Here is an 11,288-nt window from a genome sequence, read left to right on the forward strand (position 1 = left end):
AGGCAAAATATGTCACGTCAGAATGCTCAGAACCAAAAATGTCATGTGTCAAAATTGGAGAAATTCGCTACACTATGTAGGGAATTTCTCCAATTTTGACACATGGCATTTTTGGTTCTGACGTGGCATATTTCGTTACACTGTGCAGCGAATTATTTGCACACATATTTCGTTACGCAGTGTAGCGAAATATGCTACGTGATATTTTGCCAAAATTTACTGTTGGCATAGCAGTTTGATAAAAAATTTTGCCAACAGCACTTTGGTCACTGTTATGTATGAATACTATCCTAAGATCCTCAAATAATGATTGCCTTCTTTTTTCATAAAACTTAGACTTGAGAGAACGAACATCTTCATTTGACCACAACCTATGGTTAAAAGGACCTCTTTTTATCAATACAGTTAATCCTATCAAAGAAGGAAATGGTCTTTTTATTATTTAGACCGAGAGATGTCTTGCAAAATTCAACAGGGTGATTCCAAAAGAAATCGTGCCTAAATAGGAAGACGATGAACCATGGGAATCTTTCCCCTTGTGGTGTAGAAGGTGGTTAGGTGCTGAAAATATGAAGCACCAAAAGTCCCTTAATGAAGCCCTAAACAATCATGAAAGATTGATGCTCGATCGAAGTTCTGTTGAGATATATAATTGTTGAGATATATAAAAAAATCATTAATGTAACCTCACCCAACCAACAAGTTCATGAGTTGGGTTGAAATGGTTCTTTACATAGTATCAGAGCTTCAATGATCACAAGTTCACGAGTTCGATCCTCACACGCCCCCTAAATCTTAAGCTGTTGGATGATGCTACATTAATGGTTTTATATATATCTCAACAAGTTCAATTTCGGAGAGTGCTCTTATGCATTTGATAAGGAAGAAAATGAAGAAGGTTTTGAACCAAATATTAATTTCATTCAAGACTCTCAATATAACAACTCTAGTAACCTAGAGGACGTTTGGTAGAAGAGATATTTATTATTTTCAGGGAAAAAAAGATTTTCGGAAATATGGTGAGATTTTTTTTCCCAAGTAAAATACGAAAAATTATTTAGTAGGTCAAATTTTTTTTAGAAAAGTTGAGTTAATTTTAAACTATGTTTCGTTGATCGTAAAATATTGATGGGATTCTGAACCGAAATGACAAAATTATCCATTTTTCCACATATGCTGATATATTGTACAAGGACGTTTGTGATTATTACTTTTCACCTAATTGGCTGAACATCACTCGAGTTCCTCTCTACCACCCTCTTTTAAGGAAGGAGGCAAAGCTCTAACTGTAGAATACTAGCTAAAACTCGTACATGATAAGGTAAGCTTAACAATCCTTGTAAAGAACCACTTCAACCCAAAACCTTAAGGTGTTGGGTGAGAGTCTTTTTAATGATTTATATTATTCTTTTAACACATCCCCTCACGCAAGAGCCTTTTGGGCTAGAAGCGTGGATATTGCACAGACCCAATTTTTGGTTTACCTTTTGTGCTTTTTATTTTTAATTTCACTTTAAAGTGGGGGCCTTAAGGTGTTGGGTGAGGGCCTTTTTAATGATTTATATTATTATTCTAACAATCCTTAATGATTTTCACTCTTCTAGGTTCAACTATAGTATGTATTTCTCTGTCCTAAATTGTATGCGAATTGTATATGGAAAGTCCGAATGGTTGCCTTGCATGTGTCTTATTATGTTAGTGAATCCTACATATTTGTAAATATGCCACTGTTATAAAACTTGGTGTTGTAAAGTGTTACAGACTACTTTAAATTTTATCGTAAAGCATGGTTATGTGTGGTATGAATCTACCGCAAGTTTTGGATGATTCCATTGTGTGTTAGGAGCATTATTCCATTGGTGTTTTGCATTTTTAATGATCTAAAGATTTTTAGATAAATTCTGTAGTGGGCAGTGTCTTCTGATTTGACTGAATATGCTAAAGCCTACTTTGTTGTTGTGTGATTAAATGGTGTAACGAAACAACTATATGTTGTTATCAAAAAAAAAAAAAAAAAAAAACAACTATATGTCAATTACATGTGATCATTCCATGTATATATGGAAAGCCCGGTTTCATAGTTTTTTTTTTTTTGAAGTTCCCATGCTTAAAATAATTTTTAGAAAAATTTAAGTGCAAGCTCTTTTTCTGTTTGGCACAATGCATATGATCTGACTTTGTCGTTGTCGTATAGTGAAACAATGTGATGAAATGATTTTTCATTGGTTGCATATGAACATATAAGATATGGAAAGCACCGATCCGTGATTATTTAAGTTTTCCCAGGTCTCATAAATTATTTGATGAATTTCTACGATGTTATAATTTGTCTCATCAAGTTTCCACTCTTCTTATGAAACACAATCTTAACCCTACCTAGAAATTTGACCATTATCATTTCCTTCCTTTTCCTTAGTTTTCCCCCAATTGCATCTCTAGGAAAGCCCAATACATCAAGGCCCACAAATACTAACAAACTCTAACTATCTTCTGTTGTAAATGTGAAGACTATAAATAGAACACTATAAATAGAACACTGTGTCACAAATGTAACATACGATTGAGTTTCTGAAATATAATACAAAAGAAGTTTATTTCGTTTTGTCTTCTCTCTCACTTTCTGAAGTCTCTTGTATCTTACATGGTATCAAGAGCTCAACTTGATCCTTGGAGACCTCAGATCCAGCAATGGAAACCACAGATCCAGCATTGGAAACTACAGATCCAAAGATACAAAGCTCGAATGTCACTGCAACAACTACTTCACTGTGCTCAATCACAAATTCGGTTCACACTTTTTCCAGTCCAGTTTCCTTCAAGTTGAATGAAGATAATTTTCTGCCATGGAAGCAGCAAGCTATGGCTACTATCAAAGGTTACAATCTCGTGAAATTCATCACTCAAGATACACCAAAGTTTATAGAAAATGGAGGTAGTGATGTGGCACTCTGGGAACAGTAGGATCAGCTTCTACTCTCTTGGTTACTTGGATCCATGTCAGAGGTAGTCTATATGAGAATGGTTGGTTGTGAAAGCTCCTATCAGGTTTGGCATAAACTTGATGAATTTTTCTCTTCTCAAACTAGAGCAAAGGTGAAACAACTGAAACTTCAATTAAGTCATGCAAAGAAAGAAAGTAATTTCTCCAAATACCTTCTTCAAATAAAGAAAATTGTAGATGCACTAAGTGCAACAGGTGCTCCTGTCAGTGTAGAGCAAAACATTGATGCAATAATGGATTGACTTGGTGAGGAGTATGATCCGTTTGTCACATCTGTCATGTCTAGAACAGATCCATATACAGTTGGAGAAATTGAAGCCTTGCTAATGGCTCAGGAACAAAGATTGGAAAAACACAAAAAGCTGAGGTAGGAAACCTTGAGGCTAACATGGCACAACTTCATCTTACCAGAGGAGGATATAACAATCGAAGTGGCTACAACAACAGAGGGAATTACAATAATAGAGGAGGATACAATAATCCAAATAGAGGAGGATATAACAATTTCAATAGAGGAAGCTACAACACCTTTTATAGAGGCAGAAACTACAACAGAGGAGGAAGATTCCAAGGTAGAGGAGGTAGATTTCCAGACTCTCGCCCTAAATGCCAAGTCTGCGGCAAGTATGGTCATATAGGCTGGGAATGCCACCATAGATTCAACCAAAATTTCCCCACCCCTACAATCATGCTAATGCTGGTGCACCACAAGCCCATGTTGCTGAAACCTCTCCCACAAAGCAAGATAATGACTTTGATTTTTTCTCAGTGATGGATCACACTTGGTGCCCTGATTCTGGAGCCACTAACCACTTCACACCAGATGGTAACAAGCTTCTCAACAAGAAACCATATCATGGTAAGGAATCTGTTCAAGTAGGTAATGGATCTAATTTGAAAATCAAAAATATTGGTCACACTGTTATTCATTCACCCTTTACACCTTTGTCATTCACCTTATCGAACCTTTTGCATGTACTCGGTCTCTCCAAAAATTTATTGAGTGTCTCTCAATTTGTCAAAGAACATAATGTCTTTTCTGAATTTCATGTTGATGACTATTTTGTAAAATTTCAGGCTACCAAGGAGATTCATCTCCAAGGGAGGCTTAAAAATGGACTCTATGTCTTCGAAGAAGCTCCTATGTGAAAAACATCATATTACTCAGCCCTCACAGTTGGGATTACTTCGAATAATGAAACATGTTGTGTCAGCTCCAAAGAACACACTATGAAGCAAGATCACATGGCTTCAGTCTCTTCTATCTGAGCTTCATATCATGATTCCTCGACCACCCAACATCTACTGTGATAACTTGTCAGCTGTGTTGCTCACAGCTAATCCTATTTTTCACTCACGAACCAAGCACTTCGAACTAGATTTTCATTTTGTAAGAGAGAATGTGTTAAACAAGCTTATAACAGTGCACCATATTCCAGCAGTTGACCAAATAACTGATGGTCTCACCAAAGCAATCTCTCATGACAAATTTGTGGACTTCAAATCCAAGCTTCGTGTCCTGCACTGAGGGGGGATGAAAGCCCAATAGATCAAGGCCCACAAACTCTAACTAACTTCTGTTGTAAATGTGAAGACTATAAATAGAACACTGTGTCACAAATGTAACATACGATTGAGTTTTTGAAAATGTAATACAAAAGAGGTTTATTTCATTTTTTCTTCTCTCTCACTTTCTGAAGTCTCTTGTATCTTACACCTAGGAAGAGGATTGAAACTCCAAAAGTCAGAACCTATTGCATGTGTTAAAATGGAGCAGTTTTGAGAACAAGAAGCTAAGCTAGGAGCTTGGGTTGTAGTGTGACTGGAGGTCGGGACTCAAGGGAGCTGGACAGAGCCAATCTTCTAAACTTAGAAGAATCAATGGATGAAAAGAAGAGGTGCTTTTTTGGCTGGTCACATTTTTTAGGGAGCTCTTGAGATGAACCAACCACACGTAAGTCTAAGAAACCTCTTTCTATCTTGCCATCTAAAATTCGTTCAAGTACTTTGCGTGTATGAGTTTCGATTTTCCAATGTTGATTTGGTGAATTGATGTGTGCTCAGTAGCAATTTGATTTTCCCAACCTCTGTTTATATGCATGCATGTGAGTAATAGTAAGATCTAGGAATCAGAGTGTAAATTTCTCTTTTCTTATGCTCTGGAAAAATTATTGTAGTCTCTAAAGGTGTTTTATGACATGGAATTGATGCTAGAAGCATATATAGATGAACATGTATGTTATATGACTTGATTACAGTGTTTCTCCACTTGTACCATACCCAGGAGAGTAAGGGTACAATAATTGACATTGTAAATGAAGCCTTGCAATGATTGAGCTCAATTCAGTTATAGGTCAGCTAGTTGCATGTACACTAGCCCGTGGAGTCAGTCTTGCGACCACACATAAGGTCTTATGACTATACAATTTATGTTTCATTGTTATTATGGATGTATTGATATTATATTGTATTGAGAAATATGTGTATATTAGTTGGTTGTCCTTTATGCAGGTGAGATGATTCTTATATCAGGTGGAGTATATGGCTGTAAGAACACCGTTAAATTAAGAATTTAATTAATTTAATTATATGCTAAGAGATAAATTCCATAATTGACCTTGAATAATTATGAGTGAGCTTAAATAATTATAATAAGTGGAAGTGGGAGAGCATTTCCATGGATTTCATTGTGGGGTTGCCAAGGACTCAGGCTGGTTATGACTCTATATGGGTCATTGTGGACAGATTAACTAAATCTGCTCATTTCCTTTCGGTGAAGACGAGTTTTACCACCAAGCGGCTGGCTAGTTTGTATGTTAGAGAGATTGTGAAGCTTTATGGGGTGCCTGTGAGTATCATTAGTGATAGGGACCCGAAGTTCACGTCTCAATTTTGGGAGGCATTTCAGAGTTCCTTGGGGACACAGTTGAGGCTAAGTACAGCCTACCATCCTCAGATAGATGGCCAGACTGAGCGGACGATACAGACACTGGAGGATTTGTTGAGAGCTTGTACTCTAAAGCAAGGCTCAGCTTGGGATTAGTATCTTCCCTTGATTGAGTTCTCATACAACAACAGTTTTCATGCTAGCTTGGGCATGGCTCCTTACGAGGCATTGTATGGTACGAGATGTCGGACTCCTACTTGTTGGGCAGAGGTTGGAGATCGAGAACTGTTCGGGCTTGATTTTGTGAAGGATACTACGGAGTAAGTTAAAATGATCAGAGAAAAGTTGAAGCAAGCTCAAGATCGGCATAAGAGCTACTACGATGCCAGGCATAGGCCATTAGAGTTCAATGAAGGTGAACATGTGTTTGTAAGATTATCTCCAGTCACAGGTGTTGGGCGAGCTCTCGGAGTGAGGAAGCTTAGCGCTAGATTTATAGGTCCATACCAGATTATTGGTAGGGTAGGGTCTGTTGCCTACCGGTTTGCCTTGCCTCCGAACTTGACCAACATCCACAACGTGTTTCACGTGTCACAGCTTCGAAGGTATATAGCGGGTACTTCGCACGGGCGCTACCTGATGAAGTGGAGGTTCGGGAGAACTTAAAGACTCCCGTCGGACCACTCAAGATTCTTGATCGTGGCGAGAAGAAGCTACGAAGCAAAGTCATTCTCATGGTCAAGGTGCAATGGGAAGGAAGGACTATAGAGGAGTGTACTTGAGAGTGGGAGGACGAGCTTCTCCGGCAATACCCCGAGTTTAGGGACAGGTATAGGTAAGAACCCACACCGTTAAATTAGGAATTGAATTAATTAATTAAAAGATTAATGAGATAATTCAATAATAGACCCTAATAATTATGTGAAGGCTTAAATAATTATGGTAAGTGATTAATAATGTTGAAAGTCACTTTTCTGACGAAAAGTGCAGATACCGGTTCTGCTTCGCGGTATAAGTGCGTACCGGTGAAGTATCCCGAAAAATTATAAGAAATGCATGAATATTCTTAGATTAATATTTAGGGCTAGTATGTCAAGGTTTGAGTTAAAATAATAAGAACTGGTGTCGGAACTAATACTGACAGCGAGAAAAACGTTTATCGGAAAAGTGTTGCGAAAAAATAAAATAAAAATATGAAAATTCCTAGAAAAATATCTAGGTTAAGAATCTAAAATTTTGGAGCTAAACGAAGAGCAGAACTAATTAAACTAATACTGCTAGTTTAACTTAAGTGACAATATAAATAGAAAAGGGGATCAAAACCCTAAGTTTTTTTTTAAAAGACTAAGCAGCAGCCGAGTGTGGCAGCCATTTGGGGGGTTTTCTTGGAGTCTTAGTCTTCTCCCTTGGAAAGTCTCCAAAGTTTCCATCTTTTTCCTCTTCTTCTCTATTGAAACATCACCCATCCATTAAAGCTCTAGTCTTGTTGAAGGAGAACTCATTGTTGAAGGATTTGGGTTCATTCTCAATCTCTAAAGCTTCCATTTTTCTGTTCTAAAAAGGAATCAAGGTAAAGTTAACTATCCCTTTATAAATCTATAATTTTGGTTATAATCGTTGTTATATATGATTCAGAACCCTTGTTAACTTAAAAAACTATTCGGACACTGTACGCTACCTTTTCTTCTGTACAAAGCCTTTTGTTTTGTCACTTTATATGGCCATTTGATTTTATTGGTTTGCGTGGTTTATTGGTTTTATTACCCAGGATATCAAGTTATACTTATATATACTTGCGTGGTTTTATTGGTTTTGTTACCCAGGATATATATATATATATATATTATATTTATATACATGTTTATGTCCAACGAAGATGTACAAAATTTTATAAAAGAATGTATATATATATGTGAACTCAGGGAGCCGTTAGGAAAGTATGCTTAGAAAAGTATGCTTTCGAAAAGACGAAAAGTATGTTTTCGTTTAAGTATATGCTTTCGTTTCGTTACCTATACTTTTATATATATATACATCAACGTTAGTATCAGGGAGACAATTACATTTGAAAAGTGTGCTTACAAAACAAATAAAATTCTGGTCGTATAAATCCAGGGAGACATTATATTGTATATATTTATAAGATAATAATTATCTAAAATTAAATAAGTTAAATGGTATATCTTAGAAAGGATCTCCAGGTTCGAAATGAAAAAGAAAATAATATATGATTGTCTTGGAATTTTAGAATATGTATATTGATACTATGATAGTCGTTAAACCAGATTTGTGAGTGCATTAGATTCTATTTGTGGTGTGGACCCTTGTGATGATACCGAGTTCGAGTCATATGGGCATATGGGTACAGGTAAGCTTTCGTGTCCTCGGATTGATCTGTTGTTTGTTCCACCGACCTCCATGGGAGGATGGTTTATATGCATGGTATGCTTTTATGAAAATGTTATATGCATTGATATATGCCTGAGATATGTGAATATGTCTGTTGATTACTTACACAATCAGACTGCGACTCTGGTGTGTAAGGCATGTAGTGTATGGAAGTGATGTTGTTTACTTACACAATCAGACAGCGACTCTGGTGTGTAAGGCATAAGACTGCGACTCTTATGTTTAGATGGGTCGCAGACGTGCATAATCTCTATCTTGTTCCCTGGCCAGTCGAATCGCATTTGCATACATCACATGATTACTGAGTTAAATGTTAGCTGGTTGAGCAAGAGATTATAATGTCATGAAATATATGCTTAACATGAACATGCATTGAGATTACTGTTTTGAACTTATATTATGCCTGTAAGTGAGCTTGGGGCGGAAGAGTCCTTGAGGACCTTTTGTCTTACTGAGATTTCTTTTTAGAGATCTCACTCCACGTTTGGGGCACAATTTTCAGGATCAGGTACCTAGGGGGTTAATACTTCGGGCGGCAGGAGGCCGGAGCTGAGTTGAGATTTATGCTTTTATGATGATATGCTTGGATGCTGACATGTTTTACATTTATTATCATGTTATTGGATTTGAGACTCTGTTGGGCTTTGTTGCCATATTTGGTGAGCATTGGGATTGTCCATGCCACATTGATGTTAGTCGTGCTTGTAGTTTTGAGTTGTATAAACTATCAGGATCGTCTGGTCTACGTGATGTAGTTCCGGGACTAGAGACAGTTACTTAATATATGAGGTATTTTAGTTAGTTGTTTGATTGCAATTTACATACAGGCGTTGTTTTGAAATGATTAAGTAATCAACTTGGTAAACGATAATGACGTCATAATTGAAAAGAAAAAGTTATTCATCATTTAATTAAGCAACGCTTAATACGATGACATGTTAACAAATCGGGTATACACGGGGTGTTACAGTATGTCTCTAATTTTGCTGACAAAATTGTTAAAAGGTGGGGTGAATGTAAGAACCTGCACCGTTAAATTAGGAATTTAATTAATTTAATTACGAGCTAAGAGATAAATTTCATAATTGACCTTGAATAATTATGAGTGAGCTTGAATAATTATAGTAAGTGTTTAATAATGTTGAAAGTCGCTTTTCTGACGAAAAGTGCAGATACCGGTTCTGCTTCTCGGTATAAATGCGTAACGATGAAGTATCCCAGAAAATAATAAAAAGTACGTATATATTACTAAAATAATATCTAGGACTAGTACGTCAAGTTTGAAGTCAAAATAATGAGAACTGGTGTTTGAACTAATACCGACAGCGAGAAAACGTGTATCAGAAAAGTGTTGCGAAAAAATAAAATAAAAAAATGAAAATTCCTAGAAAAATATCTAGGTTAAGAATCTAAAATTTTAGAATTAAACGAAGAACGGAACTAATTAAACTAATACTGCTAGTTTAACTTAAGTGACAATATAAATAGAAGAAGGGATCAAAACCTAAGATTTTTTTAAAAGACTCAGCCGCTGATTGTGGCAGCCATTTGGGGGTTTTCTTGGAGACTTAGCTTTCTCTCTTGGAAAGTCTCCAAAGTGTTCATTTTTCTACTTCTCTCCTTCATTAAAACATCACCTAACCATTAAAGCTCTAGTCTTATTGAAGAAAAATCCATTGTTGAAGGATTTGTGTGCTTTCTCAACCTCTAAAGCTTTCATTTTTCTGTTCTAAAAAGGAACCAAGATTTATGAGTGCATTGGATTCTATTTGTGGTGTGGACCCTTGTGATACCGAATTCGAGTCAGAGGGGCATACAGGTACAGGTAAGCTTCTGGTCCTCAGATTGTTCCTCTGTTTGTTCCACCAACCTCCGTGGGATGCTTTCCAGAGGATGAACCTGGACGAGAAGGACTTGAAACCATGCGTCACCGAGCTGGTCGGGTTCAACGGAGCGACGTCCCCTCCAAAAGGTTACGTTGATTTGAAGCTGACCTTAGGCACGAAGGATGCATTCCGAGCTGGAAGGGTTCGTTTCGTCGTTGTAGACACCTCATCTTCCTACAACGTGATCATTGGCAGGCCTACAATCCATGATTGGGATATGCTGCTCTCTGCCAAGCATCAAACACTAAAAATACCAGGGGCGAATAACGAGATTATCACCATAAGAGGAGATCAGAAAGAATCTAGGGAGTGCTACTATGAGATCCTGCGGGTCCATCAAGGAGGTCAATCATCTCCCCATCGGCTTAAAACTGGAGGAGCTAAGAACCAATCGCTAAAGGCATGTGGAAGCGAGGTAAACTTGATCGAACTCGACATGAGGGAGGAGCTCCAGGCACCTCATCCAGAACCCCAGGGAGAATTGGAAGACTTCAATATTGGGAGGGACGATAAAGGTCACACCAAGGTGGGAATAAGCCTAGAGGAAAATTTTAAAAAGGAGCTGGTTTCCCTCTTAAAGGAAAACTCCGACGTATTTTCATGGAAGGCCTCAGAGATCCTAGGAGTAAACCCAACTTTCTGTTGCCACAAGCTCTCCATGTACCCAGGATCGCAGCCAGTGTCCCAAAAGAAGAGAAAGATAGGATCTGACCGACGTCAAGCTTTAAGCGAACACGTCGACGAGCTGTTAGAAGCCAGATTCATCAAGGAGATACAGTACAACACTTGGTTGTCTAACGTAGTGATGGTGAAGAAACCAAGTGGGAAGTGGAGGATCTGCGTGGACTACACCGACCTCAATAATGTCTGCCCAAATGACTCGTACCCGATGCCAAGCATTGACCAACTAGTTGATAATTCATCAGGATTTCAGCTACTATCGTTCATGGATGCGTACACTGGGTACAATCAAATCCCATTACACCCAGATGACCACGAAAAAATCGCCTTCATGTCAGAAAAAGGAAACTTTTGCTACAACGTCATGCCTTTTGGTCTTAAAAATACAGGGGCGACCTATCAAAGGATGATGAACTGCGTTTTT

At 37.6% G+C, this 11,288-nt stretch overlaps 1 protein-coding gene across 1 annotated transcript; it reads left to right on the plus strand.

Moving 5' to 3' along the window:
* Window positions 1-6,218: 6,218 nt before the first annotated feature.
* On the plus strand, window positions 6,219-9,078 carry LOC133293182 (uncharacterized). The gene is made up of 3 exons (XM_061491719.1): window positions 6,219-6,493; window positions 8,174-8,256; window positions 9,029-9,078. The coding sequence occupies exons 1-3, from the start codon at window positions 6,219-6,221 to the stop codon at window positions 9,076-9,078; spliced, it is 408 nt and encodes a 135-aa protein (XP_061347703.1).
* The last annotated feature ends 2,210 nt before the right edge of the window (window positions 9,079-11,288 follow it).

The sequence above is a fragment of the Gastrolobium bilobum genome, unplaced genomic scaffold (genome assembly GCF_033153095.1).
Source record: "Gastrolobium bilobum isolate Gb01-03AN ecotype WA unplaced genomic scaffold, APGP_CSIRO_Gbil_v1 utg16380, whole genome shotgun sequence".
Taxonomy (NCBI): Eukaryota; Viridiplantae; Streptophyta; class Magnoliopsida; order Fabales; family Fabaceae; genus Gastrolobium; species Gastrolobium bilobum.